This window comes from Notamacropus eugenii, chromosome 3 (assembly GCF_028372415.1).
Source record: "Notamacropus eugenii isolate mMacEug1 chromosome 3, mMacEug1.pri_v2, whole genome shotgun sequence".
In the NCBI taxonomy this organism is placed as follows: Eukaryota; Metazoa; Chordata; class Mammalia; order Diprotodontia; family Macropodidae; genus Notamacropus; species Notamacropus eugenii.
This window is the reverse complement of record NC_092874.1, coordinates 260,965,708-260,992,450: the sequence shown is the minus strand read 5'-3', so window position 1 is coordinate 260,992,450 and position 26,743 is coordinate 260,965,708. Positions and strand designations below refer to the sequence as shown.

At 39.0% G+C, this 26,743-nt stretch overlaps 1 protein-coding gene across 3 annotated transcripts in view; it reads left to right on the top strand.

Annotated features, from left to right (window-relative positions):
- The first annotated feature begins 20,396 nt into the window (after nt 1–20,396).
- LIN7A (lin-7 homolog A, crumbs cell polarity complex component) overlaps nt 20,397–26,743 on the top strand; it is a 183,573-nt gene continuing 177,226 nt past the window's right edge. For 2 of the 3 annotated variants that reach the window (XM_072655475.1, XM_072655477.1), the window contains exon 1: nt 20,397–20,505. In XM_072655475.1, coding sequence (XP_072511576.1) covers nt 20,463–20,505 — 43 coding nt within the window. In that variant the 5' untranslated portion in view covers nt 20,397–20,462. The remainder of the gene's footprint in view (nt 20,506–26,743) is intronic. The other variant, XM_072655478.1, reaches the window with a different exon arrangement.

Sequence of the window (26,743 nt, the reverse complement as noted above, 5' to 3'; positions counted from 1 at the left end):
GTCAAACTGAGGAGTTGAGGAGGACAAAGAACTTGTGGAGCTGGGTGTCTGGAAATATGGTGGTCCTTTTGATTGTAATAGGGAAGTTAGGAAGAAGGAAAGGTTTTCAGGGAAAGATAAGTTTTTAACATACAGGATATCTGAATTAAGAAGTCCAAAAGGTAGTTGATGTGGGACTGGAGTTCAGGAAAGATATCCTAGTAGATGTACATATGGAGATCTGAGTAGAGATAAGTAAATCCATGGAAGCTAATGAGAACACCAAGTAAGATCAGAGCAACAAGAGAAGTGGTCCTAAGACATCCTGAGTTATTAGGAAAAATGGACCCAATCTAATGATGAAATTTGAGAAGGATGACTCAGACACACAGGAGTGGAACCAAGATAATTTACAAGTACTCTAGTATGATTTAAAATATTTCTAAGCTGTCTTTGTCAGAAAATGGTAAAAAAAAATTTCTAGCCATGGTAGCTATGCCTCAGGTTTATACACATTGGAAATACAATAGGATTTTCTCATTAACCACTTACAGAAATATAAGATCAAGAATTTCTTCCTTTTGTGAACATTAAAGGGATGAATTAAAACCTTATGGTATTTTTCATGATGAAACTTCATGTCAAAATCTGAATAAATCCTTCTACAATATGGCAACATCCCTTCTTGGTCAGACATGGTTCTGCGAAAACAGTTACTGTTGCTAGGTTGTAAGGAACATCATATTCTCAAGAGAAAGTATCTCTTCCTCAGGTAGAGGTATGGTTGGAGGGCCTTATTCTTTTTGTTCTAAATCTCCTCTCCCTCTTGGAAGATCCTTGGAATTGCATTTAGTTATGTTCCAGTTCATTAATGGCTGGGAAACTTCCTTTAGGGCATCATGGGAATTACATGTTAAAATGATTTCCCATTTGAGACCTTACACAGGATAACTATTTTAAACATATGAATTTTTTTAAGTCAAAGAAGTTACAAGGCATGCCAAAATCCATCATTTCAAATCAAGAATATTTTAAATATGGAAATAATGATAATAAAATATAGTCAAGTGCAATTGATCCGCAGCTTGATAGCAGATGGAAATTCTTTCTAGCTAAATATATTCTTTTTGTTAACTGATAATTAAAACAAGATATCAAAAACTTTAGCAAACCTACTTAAAAAATTCAAAAAGGAAAAAAAAAATCTACTCTTCAGTCTTGTTCTAGATCTTTTTTAACCAGAGTAGTCAAAATAGAAATTGCAAAGCATAATTCTGTAAGTTAAAAAAAATTCTCAACCTTTTGTTACAAATCCACAGTTTTAAATCATGACTGCTAAGTTTATGAGGGAGGCCAATATAAATTCAACCTTTTAATAAAGCTCGCATTTCTTAAAAGTCTTTTATTCCTTACATCCAAGAATATGAAAAGAAGTATGAATCGGAAAGAAATCCTCTTGATTCCAGCTCTCCAATGTCTCTCTCCCATCTCACTTGCCTTTGCTAGTACTCTACTATTTATTTCATTCCATCATTTTCAGTAGTATCTGAGTCTTTGTGACCTCATATGAGGGTTTCCTTGGCAGAGATACTGAAGTGATTTGCCATTTCCTTCTCCAGCTCATTTTACAGATGAGGAAACTAAGGCAAACTTGCCCAGGATCACACACCTGATAAGTGTCTGAGGTGAGATTTGAAATCAGGGAGATGAGTCTTCCTGACTCCAGGCCAGGCACTCAATCCATCGTGCCACCTAGTTGCTGAAATTAGAGCTGGACTAAGAAAAATACAGGCATGTATTTAAATAAGACTTGAAAATATCACATATTTTCTTTACTGTATGCATCTTTAGGCTGATCCTTTTGATCAAATGTATTATTGCTGTAAGTAAGTACACAAAACCTGGCAAAGATGCCAGAGGCTAAAGTTTATACATAAATATTTTTATCTGCCTAAGACTTAGTGAACCTCTTTGACGGGTTGTCAAAAACTGTTTTACAATTGATGATAACATAAATAAACAATGAAATTTTATGTGCTTGTGGAAGATTTTATTACTCCAAACCATCAAATTTAATCCTTTAGCTATCTGTGATAGCCTCTTAGGGTGTTTACAAATTTTATTATCTCTAATTATGTTCAAGACGGAAAGATAATTATTTGTATTCTACTAATATATAAAACCCAACTAATGTAGGACTTGATATAAGGAGAAATGGATTGAAGTCTTTCTGAACTAATGAAATATCCATATTGTAGAATGATTTAGAGGTCCTTCATTAAAAAGGTAAGAAAAATTTGTGATTAGCATATTGCTTGATTGAATTCTAAGCTAATAAAGGGCTGTGATCTGTGCCCTTCTCCTTCTCAACTAAGAAGTTCTTTTAGCGTTAAACTACATCAAGGGATTAGGTTCCCTTCTCTCACATTCTCCAGCTCATTTAATCCCAACCAATGAACCTAAGTAAAATACTGATTAAGGTTTAGGTTTTTGACCATATTTAGGCTTTCCCCAAAGCTGGAAACAAGAAGTCTTCATTATACAGTGGAAATCAGTACCCAATGCACTATGTACCTGTCCCTGAACAGCTCAAGGCCAGATCTTCATTTCCAACACATAAAAGAAATTCTAAAAGACATAAAAGTCTTACGACATACATAGATAACACTTAAGCAATCAGGAATTTATAATTTATTGCTACTGTTAAGATCCGCCAGGAAGTGGAATCATAAATATCAAAATGTAAAGAAGTTTATGGTTCAGATGAATAGCATTTTGACATTATACCTTGGTTCTCCACTCTACAAATAATTCTTGGTTCACATCTTCTGCCAATCCATGTCAAAGTTTGAGTTCATCAACCTGGTGAGTTTTTTTTTTTTTTAATGAAAAACTTCCCTTGCAACCAGTTAGCTCTACCCAATAAACCCTCCTTTATTTGACATTCAAAGTTCTTCGTAATCTGCCCCCCCCCCAACCTTTCTAGTCTTCTCAACACTCCCAATGTACACTGTGATCCAATCTCCTTACTTATTCCTTGAATAAGATACTCCATCTCCTGATTCCAGGCATTTTCCCTGTCTGTCCTCCATGCCTGAAATGTACTCCATACTCTTTCCCTAGTTTCCTTTAAGTCTAAGCTAAAATTCTACCTTTCACAAGTCTTCCTCAATCTCCCTTCATTTGAATGCCTTCCCTCTATATTTCCAATTTACCCTGTATACATAATTGCTTTGTATATAATTGTTTTCATGTTCTCTCCTATTAGATTGTGAGCTCCCAGAAAGAAGTTGTGTTTTATCTTTCTCTGTACACCCAGTGCTTAGCAAGATGCCTGCTACATAGTAGGTAGGTAATTTACACTTCTCCAACTTGATGGTGAGTTAGGGAAATGTCTGCCTCTGACATATGAAGATCAGAATAGGTGTATAGGCAGAAAATGACAACTTGTTTCAAGATGAATGAATGTGGCCAGAGCAGGCATTGTGGAGACCTTAGAGTCTGGTCAGGCATCGAATATGCCATGGTCATCCACTGTATCCTCCTGGGCCATCACCAGCCTTCTTGACTTTTGTCTTGCCACTAGACTTTGCTGTCTCAGACATCAAAGACAGAGTGAGGATGATGACTTTGTGCAACTCTGCTTCACTTAAATCCAATTCGCTTGTAGGTCAAGACATCACACCATGATCATCTTTTTGAAAATGAAGGATGAACAACAACTTAACTAATGTAATACCGACTGACTGACTCACCCAGGACCTTATACTCATAAGACCAATTCACAAAGGGAATTCACACGATGAATTCAAGTTCCTTTCGCTTTCATTTCAAAGCCAGGATGTGGCCAGGATTCTGAGATCCAGTAACAGGTTTATGTAAGCATGATGCATGCTTATCTGCCATGTACCTGTAGCTACATAGTGACCAGGGTGGTGAACATAATGAGCTGGCTTTCCTGTATCCCTCGGAGGAAGTCCCAGATTTATATGATGCTACCCAGAGGGCAGAAGAAAGAAGCAAAGAGATGAAAGCCAAGTCACTCCCTTCTTTCAGTCTCCAATGAGTCATTGTCACTTGAGAACAATGTCCAATTATATCTGACAGAATTTTGACATTACCTCCACTTGCTTTAGCTGTCACTGGACCAAAGGAATCTCCAAGGAATCTTCATCATCGATATGGACATTTCTTTCCGTATGTCTACCTGGAAGTGCCCAGAGTGACTCAGCTTATGCCCTATAAATTGGTCTGTATAGATTCATTCCTCAATGTTCCTTCATGGAGTAATACAAGTCATCCTCACTATACCTGAAAATTGTCTGCTTCCTTCTGTAAGCTAAACATTCTCCTGCAACCTTTTTGTCCATCAGTGGCTTAGTAAACCATTTAATCGTAAATGGTGCAAAGATGAGCTTCAGCTAAGTTCCATTCTTAATGATCAGAGATCCCAAGTTTATAGGGTGCCAATTAAATGATGTTTTATTGTATATTTATTCCAAATTAAGCAATTATTATAAAAATTACTGCAATTGAACTGACCATAGGATTTTAGGGGGGACTTTAGAGATCATCTGTCTTGGACTAGCAAACTGTAGTTTTGTAGGCCCTAGGATCAAATACTGGAGCAACCAGTTTTTGTATGCCCACTGAGCTATGAATGGTTTTTACATTTTAAAACAATTTTATTCTCTTTAAAAAGACACACACACACGCACACAAACACATACACATACACACATACTCTTAGCTAGAAGGCCTACACAAAAACAGGCTGTGGGGCATAGTCTGCTGACCATTGATGTAGTCCAATCCTCTCATGTTATATATAAGAAAACCCAGGTCCAAGAGAGAAAATAAGTTGCCTAGTGTCACACAGGTAGTAGTAGCAAACAATGGACTTGAGATTTTAACCTAAGAACTGTGATTCCAGATAAAGTATTATTTCCTTTAGATCATGGTCAACTTCTCTTATGATTCAGAGAAGTGTCTTGGGTTCAACAGTAAAGGCCTTATAGTTGTTACTTACCATCTTGGAATACAGGTGTGGGACCAAAAGGTAAAACTCTCCATGCTGAACTCCACAGATGGGGATATTCAAGGGGTAGTCTGGTGGAAGTGGTATTGGGAAATGTAGTTAGGGGGGTTCTCCATGGTCCTGAATATTCCCCAAATTTATTTTATTTTTTTACTATGAAGCAATTTATAGATCCAAGGAGTCCTTCTTTTTAAGACAATTCTATGCTCCAGCAAAGTATGCTTGAGTACTACACTGACGACTAATTCTGGAACACTTGAAGTTACTTTATGAAATAACATGTAGTTATTAAAAATTTTTTAAAAAACCTTAAATATGATAATTAACGATGTAACTCAGGTACTTTATATAGCCTTTTCATCATGGGGATCTTGTGCAAAATATGTCTCGCCTGGGGTGCTTTTGAAAAGCTTGTGTTTGCCTAATATAGATGATTAAAAATGAAATGGTCCTAGCCAAACCAGGAAGTCTGATCACTTGGAACAATCTTTTCGTGACAAATATAAAGGAGGACTGTCCCTTTGCTCCTTTCCAAGATTATCTCCTTAAATCACACTTGTTACAAGTGTAGTGGTGGTGTGGGAATCAGTGACGTTGTGCTGCTAGCTATGTGCTCCCCTCCATCTGACTCTCACTCCTGATGGTAAACCCATTTTTTCCCAGTCACTCCCATCAGATATGGATTTTTCTCTACCTTCAGCATTGACCCTCAAGTACGACTTGGCTTTCTGTCCAAACAGTCATCCAGAAAGAAACAATGGGAAGAGGAAGTAGCAAGGCTTCACCTCACAGGAATAACCTGTCCCTACAAAAGCTACATTTCATTGATTAGGAAGATCTAAGTCCAAGTTTCTCTCCCCGCTCTGTGAAGTTATTAAATGTGAATCAATAATTCTTTATTGTTCAGTTCTCAGATACCATTCCATGAAACAAATGTCCTAGCAATTATAATTTTTTTCTCTGTCTCTCTCTGTTTCTTTGTCTGCTGGTCTCTCTGTCTCTGTCCGTCTCTCTCTACCCTCCCCCCTCCCCTCTTTCTTTCCTTCCCTCCCTCCTAATCTCTCTCCTCCTCCTTCCTTCTCTCTTTCTTCACCACCTTCTTCTCTCTGACTCTGTCTCTCTGTCTGCCTCCCTCTGTGTCTCTCTTTCTCACTTTAACCCCACCTCTCTTATCTCCTCCCAGCTACCATTTCTGGATATTCTCTTGTCATTTGTCTGCAGCATTTGGACAAGGACATCAGTAATTCAATGGTTATTCATTTTTGTCTTAGGAATACAAAACAGCTTTAAAACAAGGATGAAATGAAAAGCAACGAAAACGAGAATGGGGAACCACTACTTTCCCAGAAAGGGAGAGGCAGAAAAAGAGTAAGGAATCACCTGCCTGCGGCTTGCCTTCTGAGCACAACAGAATCCACAGAAACACACCCCATAGCCCAGGGCACTATTGACCTCACTGCTATTCCACTTTTACTTGCCTGGCAAAAGCTTCTAGTCTCCTAGGATCTGTGGTTTTTCCTGCTTTACAATTCTCTTATGGTTTTGTCACTTGTCACCCCCCTCTACCTTGAGCTGCTGGTCTGTGGGGACTGACCAAGGCTAGCTCACCTTCCTTCTCTTCTGAGAACGACCCTTATCAATTGACATTGAACTATGACTTCCATCTTTCTCTTCCCTCAGGATAGGAAATCATGCATGTTGATCAATCTAACTCCACTCTATCAGTTAGGGCAATTCCCTATGGCATCCTATGGGAGGAACATTATGGGATTTCCTGTCTGTAGAAATTGACCTCTAGCATGTTTATTGAATGACTGCTCCGTGAGCTTGAATGATAGCAGCAAGGTGCCTCTACTATCACTGGTGATATAATTTCCCTTTAATATTTTAGAAATGAGAAAGAGAGAGAGAGAGAGAGAGAGAGAGAGAGAGAGAGAGAGAGAGAGAGAGAGAGAGAGAGAGAGAGAGAGCAGGGGCAGGGTATGCAGTGCAACAAGTATCCCATCAGAACTGCCCAGCCTCGCTTGAGCAGTTATATCCTTGATACATCCTTGCTTCCTTCTCGAGGTCTAAGCACCAAGGAAAGAAACAGAGCTGCCTCCTTCTTATTCACTAAAGTCAGTGACAAACATCTTTCTCTCCAGTGGCTGGGTGGAGGAAAACTGGCCTCACTATGACTCTGGGTCTTCTTTTCTTGTGTAAAGAATTGAACATATGAATATTTGGACCATCTGTGTAGAGGAAAAGATCTCTATGGGTAAAGAATCTCTTCTGTGATTTAGAGAATTCTCTGGGTCTTTGAGAAGATAACTCACCAACGTCCTATAGCTAGTATGTATCAGAAACAGAACTCTAGGTCTTGTTGACTTCAAGGATAGCTCTCTATCCTTGGTTGCCATGGTTGCCTGTAGATGATGATGATGATGATGATGGTGGTGGTGGTGGTGATGAGGATGATAAGGATGATGATGATAATGATGGCATTCATGTAGCACTTTAAGGTTTGTAAAGAGCTTTATACAAATATTATCTCATTGGATCTTCACAATAACTCTGGAAGTTAGGTGCTATTATTATCCCTATTTTACTGAGGAGGAAACAGAGACAGGCAGCAGATGAGATAACTAGCCCAAGGATCACAAATCTAGTTAAATGTCTGAGGCTGGATTTAAACTCAGATGTTCCTGACTCCACTGTGCCATGAGCTGCCAATATGAGGATTCAGAGGGTTTCTTTGTACAATCTAAAGGCAAATTCAATTCTAAAGAGTCAAACATATTATAAATATTTTCTTAAAGAAGAAGCAACATATTTACAATGGAATACAAAGAAAAATTAAAGAAAACTGGGAGCCATTGGGGATAAAACTTTTGAGAATTTTTGTAAAATTACAAATATTTCAAACATTGTAGTTGCAATAAAACTCAGGCCAGCAGAGAGAGCACTACATTCACTGAATTTTTTTTTTTTTTTTGCTCACCAATTAAAAGTAAACGGCATTTAATTTCTCTCTTATTTTAAACCCTAGTTACATTCTGTCCTAAACTTAGCATGGTTGATTATTCTATTTCAACAAAGTACATGCATATAATTCTTTTTTCTTTCTTCCAGCCTTCTCCACCTTGGGTCTCCATACCACAGCAGGAAGATATTAAGTAAGAACAAGAAATATTGAATGGTCGTTTTTAGCTTATTCCGTTTATTTAAAAATGAGCTAGTACCTACTTAGGCTAAATTTATGTTAAAGGTCTTGGCTGACTAGGCTGTTGAGCAGTGTACACTGTGCTGGAGCCACTTAGTTAGTTTATGCTGACAAAAAGCAACTGGTATAAAGCAACTTCTAAAAATTCATACCCACACTCACATGGAAACATGCACGCACACACACACACGCACACAACATGCACAAACTACTTTGGCATTTTAGGTTCTGATGAGCACGTTTAAATGTTATTTTTCTCTCCTTTAGTTACTGATATTTCAGGAGGACTAGAGTCTAAATTCTGTCTCAGATATTTACTAGCGGTGTGATTCCTGGGCAAGTCATTTGACTTCCCTGAGACTCACTTTTTTCATATGTAAAATGGGGATAATAATCTCTATAGTTAATTGCTTTGCCAACCTAAGTATTAACAGTATAAAGTATTAACATATAAATGAAAGTCATTGTTATTATTTCTAATATAATCAAACAAGTATAGTTTCTGTCCTCTGGTGGCACACTATTTGAAAGGCACAGCCCTGACAATGACATATTGAGAAAATAACATAGTATAACACAATTCTCCAACATAGGGAGAGACAATACAATAGCAAAACCACAGATCAAGGTAATTATGGACGATTGTCCAAAGAATATTGCGCTCTGAGTGAGAAGACCAGGATCACAAGTTTGCCTTTGGCAGGTACTTGCTGAATGAATACAGGTTGTCCCTTCAGCTCTGTAAAGCTTCCTTACCTGTATAATAAGAATTACAACCCCTGTTCTATATACCTTATAGGATTCTTATGAGAAAAATGCAGTATAATCTATGAAGTCCTATATAAAAATGAATTAACACAAACTTTGTTTACAGTTGATAGTCTACATATGCGTACATATCTATAGACAAAATAGTTCCTTTTTTCCTCTTCTAAAGTATGTATGCACATATTTTGCATATAATTTATATATGCATGCTTAAAATGTAAAATAAAATATATTCACATATATAATAAATAAAATTAAATATATTTACACATAGATTATAAATAAAATATATTGTATATATACATAATATATAATAATATATACAAATATTTTGTATGTGTGTAATGCTACTTACCTCTTAGGGTTATGAGTGCTTTAAAAGTTTGAAGCTATTTTACTTACAACCCTAAGAAGTAAGTAGTATTACATATTTTTATATATGTGCAAGTACATACAAAAAAAAGAATCTCTGAAAATTCAAATGATTTACTCAAAGTCTTACAGCTTAAATTTGAGAAATGGAATTTTAAACCCAGGTCTTCAGGCTCTGATCTAAAACTTTTTCAATCATGCTTTGTTCCCCCTAAGATTTATGTAGCACCTACTATGTGCCAGGCACTATATTACGGGCTTTATAAATGTTACTTCATTTGATTCTTATACCCCTTGCAAGGTGGGTGCTACTATTATCTGTTTTGCAGATGAAGAAACTCAGACAAATGAAAGTTAAGTGACTTGCCTAGGGTCACACAGCTAGTACACCCTTAAAGCTAAACTCAAATCTTCCCAATTCTAGGTCCAGGCTCTATCCACCGTACCACCTAGATGTTACTCAGTAAGTAAAATTACTTACGAAGTGAAGGAAGAGAAACTCTTATCTTTTCATTGTGGGGCTCTATTTACATTTTTCTGCATTTGTGACAGACATGGGATTTCAAGGATGGGAAACAATGAGAAAGACTTTGAGATAAAAATGCTCACAGGAGACAGTGCTACAAGAAATAAGGAGTACCAGGAATACAGAGAGGCATGGGAAGAGTTATATGAACTGATGCAAAGTAAAATAAGGAGAATCAGGAAAACCATATGCAGAATGACTATTGCAATGGAAATGGAAAGAATAATAACAGCAACAATAAATCAAACTGAGTGGAATGAAATTACACTATTTATATATATGCACACATATAACTATACACAAACATATTTAGATTATATATTATATAGATTATAAATATTTGTTATATAAATAGTATAATAAATATTTAAGTCATACATATATATGTATGTGTATATAGAATATATATGTATGTATAATATAGAATATAAAGATATAATATAATGTAATGTAATATGATATAATATAATTAATATAATATAAATAATTACAATGGCCAAACGACCTCCAAAAAAAGAAATGAAAATATATCTCTCTCCCTTCTTGCAGAGGGAGGGGACAATGAGCATAGAAAGCTGTATATGATGTTGTACTTGGTTGATAGAGTCATAATTTTGGCCAAATTTTTTAACTTTTTCTTTTTTTTCTATTTTAAGGGACAGCTCTCTGGAAGGGGAAGGAATGAAAACCTTGGTAATAAAAGCAATGTAAGAACAGAAAAAATCAATAAAAAAAGAAGAAAAATGAACTCACAAAACCTTTGTTCAGCAAGTATGGAGTCTGGAATGGGGGATTGGGGGTGGGGAGGAATGGAGAATGGCCAGAAAGTCTGCATGACACCCCAAAGGAGTGGGCGGAAAATTGTCTAAAAAAAGTAGTCTAAAAATTGAGTTAGACCTCAGTTTTGGCAAAGGGCAAAAGGATAGAACTGAGGGATTAGTAAACAGAATATAATGGAGCTTCATCTCTGAGCTGATATACACTGCCCATGTTAATAAAAGCACATTTAGCTCTGGGATTAATAGTACTAATTACTGAACTTTATGTCCTTGAGGATTAGCATGGAGCTGGATGCTAATAACATTTGAATCTGAGACACATGTGAAAGAGACATTTCAGTTTCTATTTTCCAGGTTTCTTTTTTAAAGAAATATATAATTTATTTTTCAGATTTAACATTCACTTCTACAAGAATTTGAATTCAAAATTTTCTCCCCATCTCTCCCCACTCCCCACCCCAAGACAGCATGTACCCCATCTACCCCTTTCTCCAGTCTGTCCTCCCTTCTATTACCCACCTTTCTTCCATCCCCCTTCTCCTCTATTTTCCAGTAGGGCAAAGTAGATTTCTATACTCCATTGCTTGTATAGCTTAATTTCCAGATGCATGCTAAAACAATTTTTAACATTCATTCTTAAAGTTTGAGTTCCATATTTTCTCCCTCCCTCCCCACCCACCCTCATTGAGAAAATATGCAATTCAATATAGGTCACACATGTGTAACAATGCAAAGCACTTACATAATATTTATGTTGGAAAAGACTAACTATTTTCCCTCTGTCCTATCCTGCCCTTCATTTATTCCATTCTCTCCCTTGACCTGTTCTCCCATAATACTTTTGCTCCTGATTATTCCTTTCCCCAATTTGCTGTCACTTCTATTATCTTCCCTCTCCTATCCCCTTCCCCCTTGCCTTCCCTCAAGGTAAAATTGATGTCCATATCCAATTGAGTGAGTGTTATTCCTTCCTTAAGCCAAATTCCATGAGAGTAAAGCTCACTTATTTTCTTTCATCTCTCCCCTCTTCCCCTCCATTGTAAAAGCTCTTTCTTCCCTCTTGTATGTGAGATGATTTGCTACATTCCACCTAGCCCTTTCTCTTACTCCTAGTACATTCCATTCAACAGTAAATCTTATTTTTTTAGGCATTCTCGTATTCAGCTCACCCTGTGCCCTCTGTCTATGTATGTATGCATGTGCATATATATATACACGCACACATATATATACATATATACACACATACACAGATATACATATATATGCCTACACATATATAATATACACATACATACATACCCATACACACCTACATACACACACACACATATGTATATGTATATTCCCTTGAAGTACCCTGAAAAAGTTCTCCTGAGTTACAAATAACATCTCCATATAGGAATGTAAACAGTTCAGATTTAATGAGTTCCTTAAGGTTTCTCTTTCCTGTTTACTTTTTCATGTTTCTCTTGATTCTTGTATTTGAAAGTCAAATTATCCATTCAGCTCTGGTCTTTTCAACAAGAATGCTTGGAAGTCCTCTATTTCATTGAAATTCCATTTTTTCCCCTGAAGTATGATAACTCAGTTTTGTTGGATGGGTGATTCTTGGTTTTAATGCTATCTCCTTTGACCTCTAGAATATCATATTCCAAGCTCTTCTATCCATTAGTGTAGAAGCTGCTAAATCCTATGTTATCCTGACTGTATTTCCACAATGCTTGTAATATTTTTTCCTTGACCTTGGAACTCTGGAATTTGGCTATAATATTCCTAGGAGTTTTCCTTTTGTGATCTCTTTCAGGAGGAGATCAGTGAATTCTTTCCATTTCTATGTTACCCTCTGTTTCTAGAATATCAAGGTAGTTTTCCTTGATAATTTCTTGGAAGAGGATATCTAGGGTCTTTTTTTGATCAATTTTCAGGTAGACCAATAATTTTTAAATTATCTTTCCTGCATCTATTATCCAGGTCAGTTGTTTTGCCAATGAGATATTTCACATTGTCTTTTATTTTTTCATTCTTTTGGTTTGGTTTTATAATTTCTTGGTTTCTCATAAAGTTACTAGCTTCCATCTGCTCCATTCTAATTTTTAAAAAACTATTTTCTTTGGTGAGCTTTTGAATTTCCTTTTCCATTTGGAACATTCTATTTTTTAAAACATTCTTCTCTTCATTGACTTTTTGGGCCTCTTTTGCCATTTGAGTTAGTCTATTTTTAAAGGTGTTATTTTCTTCAGCATTTTTTTCAGCCTCCTTTAGGAAGCTGTTGAAGCACTTTTCATGATTTTCTTGTATTGCTCTTATTTCTCTTCCTATTTTTTCCTCCATCTTTCTTACTTGATTTTCAAAATCCTTTATGAGCTCTTCCATGGCCTGAGACCACTGCATATTTTTTTTTGGAGGTTTTGCACACAGAAGCCTTGATTTTTATGTCTTCCTCTGATGGTATGCTTTGTTCTTCCCCATCCAAAAGGATGGAAGAAAATACCTGTTCACTAAGAAAGCAGCCTTCTATAGTCTTATTTTTTCCCTTTTTTGGGCATTTTCCCAGCCAGTTACTTGACTGTTGAGTCCTTTGTCAAGCAGAGGGCATACCCTAGGGACCTTTAAGTTCTCACTAACTCCAAGGTGGCACAGTCAAGGGAGAGGAGTTTCCTCTTCTCTGCTCTGGTTTGGGCACAACCGCAAGTACTCTTTTCTGCCCAGGATCTGTGAGTAGGATTCCCTCTCCAGAGGCTCTACCAGCTCCACCACTCCAGTGCTCCTCCTCAATTCAGGGCCACCACTCAGGCCTGAGACCCAAATTGGCCAGCTCCATTCCCCCAGGGTCTTTAGACTGAGGGCTCCAAAAGTGAATGCTGCTGCAGCAGAGGCTGCTGCTGCCCTGGGGCCAGGGCTGAGGCCTGACTGCCCCTCCCCTCTCACCCAGGTGAAAGAGCTTTCTCACTGACCTTTGAAGCTATCTTTGGCATTTGTGGGCTGAGAAATCTGGGAACTGCAGTTGCTACCCATGGTTTTGTGCCCTGAAGCCTGCTCCAGTCCTATCTGTGCTGCATGGCCCAGGCTGAGCTATGCTCCGCTCTGAGCCCAGTGCAATAGACCTTCCTGTCCACCTTCCAGGCTGTCTTGGGCTGGAAATCTCTTTCACTCTGTCTTTTGTGGCTTCTGCTGCTCTAGAATTTGTTTAGAGTCATTTTTTACAGGTATTTTATGGGCTATGGTGGGAGAGGTAGTGCAGGTCCATCTTTCTACTCTGCCATCTTGGCTTTGCCCCTCCCTATTTTCCAGGTTTCTTTAATGTAAATGTGACTGAACTGAGCTGGAAGTTTTGATCAGCTTTGATTAATTTCATGAGTTCCCTGTTTCCCTGGGGAAAATGACTTGTCCAGCTTCAGGGATATAGTAAGTATGTGAAGCATGATTTGAATGCTGGTCCTTGTGACTCCAAATCCAGTACTCTATCCACTATGAGTGTCAACTTGGCATAATGAAAAGAGAGAACTGTCCCCAGAAAAGAGAAGATCTGTGTTCAAGTTTCTTGCCTGACCTATGTTGGTTGCGTGCCTTACTAAGTTTCTCAATGTTCTAGGCAACTCTCTTAGAACATCTGGGTTCAAGTCCAGCCTGTGGCACATACTTACTGGCTGTGTGACACCTGGGCAAGTGACTCAGTCTCTCAGTGCTCTAGGTCAGAGGTCTTACACAGGAAGCCCACCACATTCCACAGTGTGGACCAAAACAGAATAAAATATAATGAGGAAATATTTCATAACATAAATAAAAATACAATAAAGCAGAAAACATTACATTTTAAAACTAAGTCAGTATATACCAGCAGGAAGAGATTATCTGTCCTAGTTTCTAGTTCCATTTGATATCACTGTTCTAGACTCCTTTTAAGTTACAGGGTAGGTTCTAACCTGCTATAGTGAAGGGAGATTTCTCACGTGGGAATTCACTATATAAATGAAATTACTCATCAAGGAGATTCTTTTGTATCTTCCCCAGAATCCTATGTAGTGTGCAGTTGTCCACAACTGGGGTTTGTATAAGGTAAGGACTCAGATAAAGCATGTTCATTTTTTTTTGTACAAAAAGGTGAATATAACAGCATGATAACATAGAAAGAGAGTTGAATTTGGAGTTTCAGTTCTGCCATTTCTTAATTATGTGATCTTGGGTAGCTCATATAACTTCTACAGACCTCAGTTTTCCCAAATGTAAAATTAAATGGTTTGGCTACAAGATTTTTGAAATACCTCCCAGATCTAGGCCTGGAAGAAAAAGAAAATTTAAAAAATGGTACAAAGGTTAAAAGGCCCTTAGAAGGCATGAAGACTATTGAGAAGGTACAAAGGAAGAAAAAGCTACACTGATTTGTTTCATCAAGTGCAGAATAAGGAGGATTGAACGAAGTGATCTAAACTCTTTTAAAAGCCATATGAAATCTTTTGTATCTTTTTTGCTAGTGAATTCACAAATGGTAAAAGTGGGGACTAAATTCAGAGCAAAAGACTGAGAACTGCCCTGTATATTTCAAAGGCTGATTTCATGCTATATGGACAGTCCTGTTCTTCAGGTGGGGAAGAAAATGACCTCTTCCAAAAATGATTGCTATCTCTGTGTGGTGTTTGACTTAAGCAGGCACGCTCTCAGAATTCAACAGACATTTATTAAGCACTAGGTAAAAACATCCTTAAATAGGAAAGCAGACTTCCTACTGTAAGTCTTAAACATGACAAGCAACTATTCATGGAAAACAGTTTATGAGCCTACCTGGAATTTTCATAATAACTGGCAATTTTCGATGACGCCAGTGAGCCCTTATAAGAAGTGAAAGTGCATTTATTAAATATTCAGTTTTCTGAAACCAAAATGTTGACGTCTTTATTTAGAAAGAAATGAAAAGGAATCTGAATGAACTTTTTAACAATTTAGAGTCACCTCTCATATTTTAAAGGTGTCATGGTGGTGGTGGTGTTTTGTCCTTCATGTTCAAAGAGGACCAATGATATCACGGGGTAATGTCTTGATTCACAGAGTGAACTGGATTTAAATGAGGCAGAGTTGCACAGAGGCATCAGTCTCATTCTCTCTCCCAGAGTTATCAAAGTCCAGTGGCAAGATAGAAGTCAAGATGACTGCTAGATGACTGATGATGGGCCAGGATGCAATGGATGAACTTGGCATCCTCAATGCCTGACCAAGTCTAAGCTTTCCACAATTCTTGCTTCAGTCACCTTTATGGCCGCTGGAACAAATGGTTCTCATGGCATAATGCAGTGGATGGTAGACTGGACTTGTAATTAGAAAAACCTGACATTTACTGTTATAACCTTGGGCTTAATCTCTTGTATTTTAGTTTTTTTATCTGTAAAATGAGGAAGGTGGACTCAGTGGTACCTAAGGTCCCTTCCAACTCTAAATCTATAATCCTATGAGCATGATATTCAAACATTTTCTATTTACGGATCCATTTAATTCTGATTTGACTAAAGTTTTCTAATGCAAGGGTTATAACATCGATTTTCTACTTAGTACTTGTTTGCTCCTGAAGGTTATTGCTCATACATATTATTGCCTGATGAGCACAAAGTGACTTAATGTTACAAGTTCATTTATATTTCTTGCTGGTTTCTAATGGAAAGATGTTGATTATATTAATGCAGGTAAATAAATAATTAAATTGCTCTTCATGTATATCCCCTGGCATAACAAAGTCGTTTTTATATATATTTTTTTTTAAATGATGGAACTCTGTCATTCCAAATGCCAAATAACTAGCAGGTTTTTTTATTCCTCCCAACAGAATGTGCTGCCCATGCTAATAAGAGATTTAGCCTGTCTGTTTGCTAATCACTGAACTGTATGTCCACCAGGACTCCAAGATGAAAATCTGGACAGATGAAATTTAAAAAAAAAAGCAAACACACAAATCTCCCCAATGACTGCTCAGGAATCATGTGGGTATAAGAATCACAATTTTAAATGACTGAAATTATCAAAAAATAGTAACCTAAGCAAACAAAATAAGGCAAGAGCCTGTTTGCCAATGACTTAAAAAAAATAAACCAACATGTAACTACACTCAAAGAAAAATCTTAACATTTTGTCTTTTTTACCCAGGGTCACATAGCTACTAAGCATTAAGTGATCAGATTTGAACTCAGATCTCTCTGACTCTGGGATTGATGTGCTATACTATCTGGCTGCCTAACTGTTCTACCTGAAACTCCTCAAATTGTTTGGATGATGGAGTGTGAATTAAGGTAGATAATGCTTTATCTGTCTTTTATCATTCAAAAAAGTTTCTAACACTCTCAAAGCTAAGAGAGTCCCAGTTTTAGGGTGATATTTTCTCCTTTAAATGTGTGCTTGGTGCAGACTATTTATAATTTAACTAAACACATTTTCTGCATAACTTAAGAATATGCATTTGTCTTTGTCACATCAATTAAGGAGAGCAAGACTCTTGACTTGATTTTCTACTAGGATCAGCTTATATATATCCGAGTATCCACTCTAGTAGTAACCTCTATTTGTTCAAACTCTTGCTTTGAGGGTCTTTAAGGCCCTTTAATGTTTAGCCTCGGTCTTTTTTTTTTTTCCTGTGGCCTACCTTTTCTACAGATATTTTTGTTTCAAAGATCAATTTCTGATCTATGGACAGAGCAATGGAGAAATGTGGGTAGGAGGACCTGGGAACTGTTGGCTTGGGTATTATAAATTAGATGTTTTAAAAAACTGTTCATGCTCAAGCACATTGTTAAAAGATCCAAACTTGACATTGGAACCACCTGTGGACACAGTTAACATTCCTAATTATATCAGGAGATTAGACAAAATTGTCATACAGCCCATTGTGCAAAGTTCAGATTATTTTTATACAGCTTGAATATGAAAGTTCAAAAGATTTAAGTAGTTATGCAAAAATGCACACACACACATATATCAGACAATAATCATTCATTAATTGCCTTAATGTGTGCCAAACATTGTTTGGCACTGAGAATAAAAAGACAAAAAGACATTGTTCATTGTGTCTAGCAGGGATGGAATAAGCATTTAGGGAAGCACCTACTATGTGCCAGGCACTGTACTATACATTTTACAAATATCTCATTTGATCCCTACAACAACCCTGGGATGGAGAAACAATTATTATCCCCATTTTACAGATGGAGAAACTGAGGCAGAGAGCAGTTAAATGACTTGTCGAGGATCACACATCTTATAAGTGTCTGAGGCTGAGTTTGAACTCAGGTTTTCTTGACTCCAAGTCTAGAGCTCTGTCCATTCTACCACTTAAGCTGCCAGAGTACATAAAAAGTACATAAAATAAGTATGCACAATGGGATAAAGAGGAAGTGATTTTATTGAATAGAGAACTCTCAGATGAGAAAACTCACTCTGCTAATATAGGTCAACATCTTCTCTATATAATCTTAGAGAAGTTAAGTTAGAAAATTGTCTAAAACACTTTCTGTCTGTCCTGTGTTTCTGTCTCTGTATCTTTCTCTGTGTCTCTCTGTCTCTGTGTGTCTCTCTCTGTGTCTCTGTCTCTGTCTGTCTCTCTCTCTCCCCTCTTCCCTTTCTGGATCTCTTCTAGCTCCAGAGTTATGGCTATGATTTCATTGGCATATAGAACTCCCAGTATGGAAACTCCTTCTACCACTGCAGTTCCTAAATTAATTACTTCTTATTAATTATTGTTGTTGTTATTGAGTCATTTCAGTCATGTCCGATTCTTTGTGATCCCCATTTGGGGTTTTCTTGGCAAAGGTACTAGAAGGCTTGCCATCTCCTCTTAAACATATAGTCTTAGAAAACTATCTAAGGGCACTGAGACAGTAAAGGTATTTATTTGCCCAGGGCTACAGAAGCAGAACTTGAACCCAGATCTTTCCAACTAACCCTGGTTCAATATACACTAATTTCCTTTCAGTGTACACATTCCTTAAGTTTCTGTTGCTCATTCCACTTGTGACATACTTTCTAATTATTGCTAAATATTTCTTATTTCTAACAGAACTTGTAGGATGCTGGAGTACTTTAAGCTAGTTCCCTACCCCTCACCCAAAAAGAACATTTTGGTGTACAAGAATCAGAGATCTAAAAGCACAGAATTGTTTTACTGCAAACCCTGTTTTTAAAAAGAAGTTGTTGTTGACAAAGTCCAGGGAAACTGATGGCTGATTTTGTGTTTTAGTCCCGGGATGTGATTTCATGGTTATGGGCAGAGTGCCAATACCATGAAGATATGTAAATTCAATATGAAGTGCAGTCATTAGAGAGTTCCTTGGGGCACTGAGAGGTTATTTGTTTATAGACAAGTCACTTACTATAGTAGTTTAGAGGTGGGGGCTTATATAAACCTGTGAAGGCTTGAACCCAAGCCCTCCTGTCTACAAGGCCAGTTTTCTGTCATATGGTGGTAGATCTAGCACTGAAAAGGGCTTTAAACATTATCTAGACCAACCCTTTCATTTTATAGATGAAGAAACTGAGGCCCAGAAGTCAAATGATTTAACCAAGACCAGGAATGCAGTAAAGCTAGGATTCAGACTCTGTCTTGGGTACAATCCTCCAAGCTCATCACAAGTTCCATAGCACCACACTCTAGTCTAACTAAGCACCAAAACACTTCTGCTCCATTGAGGTTTCATTATTTTTAAACTGCTATCACTACCATCATTTTTCTTATCCTAAGGGTTTTCTAGCATCGACTGGTCACATGAGTTGTGAATTAAGAATTCCTATTATGACAAGATGGTGACAGCTGCATTTACAACCCCCACCCTCCATTCAAAGGGAGCAAGGATATCGGGAAAGGGGCAAAGAAGTGGACTCAGATGGGCCATTAAATGAAACCCAAATGAAATAGCCATTGTTCTAAATCAGGGTGTAAAGGCAAAATTAAATAACATACAAAGCACTTTGCTAGCCATATATTTGCTAGCTGCTATCTTTGCTATTTAAATAGGCCTTCTTTCCCTAGTATCAAGAGGTCTCCACTGCTCTCTGTACCTCACATCTTGACTTCCTCTTGACTTTTGTCTTTTAAGAACAGACATTTCCCAAAAGTCATTTTTTTCGAAAGAAAAATGCTCCTTAGAATGTGACACTCCTAGATGGAGTCACCTTAAGCCGGTTACCTGTAATACCCATACAAGTAAACATTCCAAAATTCTATTTGAAACAGAAACTTATAGAGCGGTGGAAACATCGGTATCGTTGTAGATGTCATTATTTCTAATTAATCAAGCCGTTCTTTGTAAGGGGAGGGGATGCGCAGAGGGAAAGGCGAAGAAGGGAGATGGCTGTTTTGTCTTTCTCACAGTGATAGAGAAATAGCAGCCTCAATTTACTGCTCTGGACAATTTCTCATGCTGGTCAAGCCCATCGAATGTGGATGTAACGGGAGAGTTTAAGGAAAGGACTAGATGAAGGTGACTGTAGGGAGCTTCCCCGAGAGTGAAAAGCAAAGTTGCAGGGCCCTGCGGCCCCGTGATGGCTAGGGGATACCTGCCCCGCTCCACTCTCCGCTGCTCCTCCGGCTTGGATGGGGCTGCTCATCACCTAGTAGTCAGTCGCTTTCCCATCTGTCTCCCAACCCACTCCAGCCTCGTCTCTCTTCCTCCACCCCAGCACCTCCACATCGCCCCTCCTCCGCTCCTCTGCCTGCCTCCTAGTCTCCCCTCCTCCGCCCCCGCCCCCCATCCCCTCCTCTTTTTCTCACTATAAGCGGCGCGGCTGCCTGGGCTGAGAGTCATTTGAGCTCCCACCGCAGACATGGCGACGTTGACAGTGGTCCAGCCGCTCACACTGGACAGAGGTAAGCGCTGCTCACTCTCCCTGGCAACTGCTTCCTCTCCTCTAGCCTGTCTCTCCTCCCTCTCCTCACCCACTGCCAACTCCCAGCCGGGCAAGAGCCGGAGGCGCACCGCGGGCAGGGCTGCCTAGCCGGGGCTTTGGGGAGGGAGAGGAAGGGAAGCGATTGCGCAGGGAAGGAGAGCGATACTTTTCCTCTTTGCCTTGCTGGCATCTATTCAGCCTGGGCGGCCACAGCCCAGCTGCCCCCGTGCGCTCCGGCTCCGAGCGCTCAGCTCAGTCCGGCTGGCGGAGCCCGGAGCCGGTGACTGGCCGGCTTCACCTGGGCTGGGCTGCTGTCTCCCCCTACCTTCCCGGTGCCCCCTCCCCCGCATCTGGCTTTGTTTCCGCCGCTGCCATGGGACAGCTCCGAGCCTGGGGCTTAGGTTTAGTGGGGAGTGGAAGGGATGAGCCTTTTGGTGGGGGAGGGAGAGTGCCATCGGAGCGTGGGGAGGGAAGGAAGGAGAGAGAAAGAGAGGGAAGGAAGGAAAGAGGAGGGTTAGCTGCCCGCCAGCCCTTCTCTTCCCCCCACCCCCTTCCATTTTCCCTTGGCATGGGGGCTACAAAGAAGAGCACTCGGAGAATAGAAGGGGAGCGTGCCAAGGACGGGAAGTTTGCCCGGACCGACGGACGACCGCCTGCTGGGGAAGTGTCTGTCCATCCCTGGGAGGGCGCACTAAGGAGGTCGCCCCGACCGGGTGCGCCCTGCGGCTTTGCCTGCCCTGTCACCGAGCTGCTTCCCTCCGTTCAAAGGGCAATCTGAACCGCCAGACTCGGAGCTCAGGGTGGGGGGGCAGCCAGGTGCCAAGGGGACTAGCTTCCCTGGTCCCTTTGCGCTTGGAAAGGCCGTCAAGGAACGTGCGTCTTGGGCTGGCTGCCCAGGAATGGAGCAAGCTGTTTGTTCCTCCCCAGCTGACTGACTGAGCATCCCCTTAGCCCCGAGGCTCAGTGCCCGGGAGTGTAACAGCACCGGGAATACACGTAGCCTGGATTAAAATTCAACTTCAGACCCTTTGAACCTATTTCTCCCCACCCTACCTTCCCCCATCCCCCACCCCGCCAACCCTATGGGAATAGGAGAGAAGCAGCGTCGGCTTCCCAGGCAGGACCAGCCTAAAAGTACCTATTTGGTCCATATAATCTAATGCAAGGAGTCCTCTGATTTCTTTCTTATGGCAGCAGATAGGAATGAATGTAACTCGCTTTTATTTGCTCAGTTTTCCTTTTCTGGCTCACCGGGGTTAGTTTACCCGAGCTCTCCAGCTGACTCCCAGCTCATACTCTGCAATGGGAGGGCATTCCCTTCTTCCCAGTTGCAGCTGGTGAATTTAGGACCCTGAGAAGCCACTGGGGAATGGTGTGCTCAGAGGGAAATGATTTAGTCCGATGTGCCTCTAAAAATATTCTTTCTAGAAGATTAAACCGGACTGTAGGGCAAGGCACAGAGCACCCTGCTCTGAGCACAATGAAAAAAACAAAACAAAACAAAAAACAACCCAACGAACTCAGTTTGAGATTTTTAATTTGGAGAATTTGTAGGTTACTTATCAGAACCGATTGGAGCTAGAACAGATGTTGTATGGTCCCCATAGCAACCTTGTACTATGAGTGTAAAATTTAAAAATAAATAAATAGATTTCACAATGGGAAGAAATGCTGGTCTGCAACATCATAAATTAATAAGTGTATTTAGCTCAAAAATGAATTGTTTCAGTTCATGGTTCACCTTCCGTGTTGTCATCTGCCCAAAGCCGAATTAATCCATTGCCTTTAAGAGCAAACCAGATGGCAAGCCATTAGTAATCATGAATTTCTCAAGTATTATTGTTTTAATTCTGCACCCCTCATAGCCTCCCATTTTTAAGCCAGTCTCTCAATATTTTAAACACAGCCAACAAAACACAACTTCTAAGAAAGCACAGGCTAAAAGGGGGCTGCATAGCAACATAGGTGACTGGTTAGCTGAGTTGTTCAGAAAGCCCAAGGTTGGCCACTCTGTGGCCATAGCTATATGATATCTGTCATTTATATTAGGCTTTTAAGTTTGCAAAGTGCATCTACATACAGGATCTTTTTTTTTTTTTTTTTTTTTTTTTTTTTTTAATGCGCTGGGGAGCGGGAGATGATGGTGGTGGGGAGGAACATGCCAAATTTGGACAGAGAGGACTTGTGTTCAGACTCCGACTTCTTGAGCCAGTGACTTGAGTGGCCACATTAAATGAACTCCAATGTCCTTTCCAACTCTAAATCTATATCCTCATGACCCTGTGTGGTATAGTAATCATCCCCACTTTGCAGCTACTAACTATCATTTAACATCTGCATAGTGCTTTAAGGTTTGCAAAATACTTTAACTTATATTATCTCATTTGATATCCTTATAAAAATTCCATGAGCTCTAATTTTCAACATCTGGGACTGAGAGAGAGCTTTAGTAACTTCTCAGGGTCACACAGCTAGCAAAGATTAGAGGCATATTTTCATTGCAGGTCTTCCTGATTCCAGGTCCAGCCCTCTCTCTGTTATGTCCAGTTGCCTCCCAACCTCCTCAATTGACTTGCAAAAATGCATGTAATTAATTAGTCCTGAACAAGCGCATAGAATATGAAGGCTCTGCACAGGTAAATTCTGGGGACTGTCACAGCCTTTCCCTAAGTGACTGATAAAGCCTTCAGGGTGGTGAGCAAACTCTGCCTCCTACTTTGCTTTCTGCAGCCTCCTGTGGAGGGATATGGACAGATGCACAGGTCCTGTTAGAGGATCTTTCTCAATGAATATCATTCAATTGGTTGACTTGGGATCCTGTAGGAATAGCTGTTATGGGAGAAACCACCCCTTTGTGCTGTCATAGAAAAGGGAGTGTCCAAACTGGGTTTTTTTGGTTTTTTGCCTTTTTCCTTTCTTGGCAGGCAGTCTAGTAAGCTAGCACAGAAAGCATGGTGGGAGGAAGAGTACGTTTTATGTAATATTTTACAGTTTCTACATATATAATGTTATGTTTGAACCTCACTGTCTTCCTCTGTGGTGACCCGGATGAGTACTACATGACCTTGATCGACTCCCCCTATATTCTTTGCTTGATGTCCTCACCTCTAAAGGGAAGGAGCTGATCTAGATAATCCCCCAGACCTCTTCCAGTTCTAATCCTTTCATTCCTGTTTCAAAGAGGAGGCTCCATGAGGGATAGAAAAGCCCAAGGTCACATAGCTAGTTAAGAGGCACTGGCCAGAAAAGAGCCCACATCTTCTGATTACTAGAAAAAAAAATGAAGGAATTATTGATTAATGACCTGTCCTGGTGTCTTTGCATATTAGGGCTTTGCCAAAAAAGAAAAATGTTGTACTTTGTAAAGAAATTATTATTAAACAGGTATAAGGGACAATACACCTTCAAGTTTCAAACTATTCATAAAAATCCGATTTTTTACATAGGGGGAAGCAAAGCTCTTTAAAATGACCTTGCCTTTTAGAAGTGAAATAAACCTGTGGTAATAAACTGAGTAACAGGTTTTTTTGTTTTGTTTTGGTTTTTAAAGCCTTGGAGCTTTAGAAATGGACTAGGGACTCAACTCCTACTGGCTATTTTTATTACTATGATTTTTTTAACCATGCTTTCTGGTTCATGATTTAAAAAACAAGAAAGTTGGAGATTGGAGGTCTGGAACAAGGAGGGAAGATATGGAGGAGATTCCAACTGAGTCTTCCTGGAACATAGGCCTTCTGATCCAGGCTGCTCTCCCAAATGCTGAAGTAGGTTGGTTCCAGAATCCCTGCAACTAAATGAATTGGAAAGCCTACTTCACTGTGTCCACATATTTGCCACAATACTCTGAGTGATTCTGAATGCTCTGTGTAACCACATACTGTGTAACCACATCAGCGGCAAAGCTTTGGTGACTCTTTGCTTTGGTGATTCTCTTTGGTCATGGAAAAATCTGAAGCTGCCTACAATTATATATGTATATATTGTCTCCCTGAGCTATAACCTCCTTGAAGTCAGAGACAAATTTCTTATTCATATCCCCGGTGGTAGCACAGTATTTGGCAAACATTAGACTTTTAATAAATGCCTGTTAATTGAATGAGTTTATTCTGGTCTCAACCCAATAGTCATGATGATCTTCAAGGGAAGGGTTTTTGAAAAGAGCCCTAAACTACCCTAATACTAAATGGACAGATCGCCAATCCTGAACCCAGAAATTATAGTGGAGAGAGGAGGAGGGGAAAAGAGAAAGAGTAATTCCCTACTCTCTTAAGTACCTTTTGACTTCTCTTTTAACTCTAGACTTAGCCTTGAATGTGATTTTAAGCCATTTTTCTAAAAATTAACTAAAAATAGAAATAACTGTGATGATGTAAGAAATAGAAGACATCAATTTATATCTTTTATAAAGAATGAGATAAGGATAAAATAATAATTGAAGACCCCAATTTATTATCATTTGGCATAAATCTACATGTTGAATTCAAGAGACCCAATCTATTAGACATAGTAATTTTTATTATAAATAGAGTTCAATATTCTTGAAATATATGGCATCTTTAACCAGATGGGAAAGGAAAGGAGTGGATTCTGACAGAAAAACTGAAATGGACTTTTTCTACCTCCCCCCCCCCCCCACCTCACTCCATTCAAAATATCCTTTTTCCCAGGACTTAGACTTTTCATACTTTCCTCTTTAAATCTGGGGGTGACCTGTGTCCTGAAATAGATAGATCAAATCAAGGATTATCTCCTGAAATCTGGGACACCAGAGTGTTTCATAGCACTGGATCTGGGGTCAATTAACTACATATAAGGTCAGATTAGATTTAAGTCTTTTTGATCAGATATCAGGCACTTTTCATTTTAAGGGCTGAGAAGATAATCCAACAGAATCTTTTGGAGCATCTATTTTTATCAACTTTTTAAAAAACATAATTTCAAACATCCAACTTATTTATTTATTTGAGAGTATGTCTCTCTATCTTGCCCAGGTTGGAACTGCAGTGGCAAAGATCCAATCCCAAATATTTCTTCTTTAGCTTGGTGTCTGTAAACTCTTGGGAGTTTGCCATATTGGTGAAGAACTTAGTGTGAATATCTAATTGGCTTTGGCCCTATGAGAACTCGTAAACTCGAATAATCCACTACCCACCCTGTACCACCCCTGCCATGCCACCACACTACGCCTACCTTGTTTTACAGATATATAGGGACCTATAGACATAAAGACCTAGGGACATTAGTAGTTAAAAGTTATTTTTCTGGAATGGGTAAAACCATCATTTTTTAAATATCTTAATGCCATTTGCTTGTGACATGATAGGTGCTTCTCTTGTATGCCTTATCTTTATTCATAGGCTAGCAGGCTAACAATCATTTATCTTTTCTATGCATTAAGCCTATTTCAGATGTTGTACCTGACCTAGCAGTGAAACCAGTATACGTACTTTGAGGCTTCTGAATTTAGCCATAATTTACATTAATACATGAGCAGTATAGCAATTGATGGATTTTGGGTTTGTTTGGGGTTTTTTGCCCTTTAAAAGAACAACAACCAAAAAAAAAACCAACAACAAAACCCTTGGCCTTTTCAAAAATTCACATATAAAAATGAAGAGTTGCTATTGTGTGAATTTCAAACTTCAAGGAAATCATTTTCTGTAAGAGCTAAAAGTGAATGCAAATGAATTCCCATGGGACTCTAGTCTTCTCATAGATGGTACAACAGTAAAGATCTCTCCTCCTCCCTTCTCAGTTTTTAAACCATACAGAATTTATTACTTCATGTATCTTTCAATCCAAGTCTTAGGCTGCCTGTAGCATTTCTAAACAGTAGTATTCACTAGTATTTATAAAATCCATATTAGATTGAAAATTGTTTTTGCTTTCAGTCCAAAGGAGTTCTCTCACCTTATTTCCAAGCATTTAGTGTCTAGAGGAGGGAAATTAGGTTCTTTTGTTTTAAAGAAGTTAAGCCTGTAGGGCTGAGGAGTGAGGTGGGAATGTGTGTGTGTGTGTGTGTGTGTGTGTGTGTGTGTGTGTGTGTGTGTTTGGGAATGAAGAGGAATACTTGTTGTAAGCCCCTTTGCTACCTACCTGCCCTCTCTCTGGAAGAAGAGAAGCCAATCAGACAACTTTGTATCTACCAACACTTTAATTATATCCTTTTTATGCTCTGTTGACCATTTTCAAAAATTCTTTTCATAAACCATTTGCTT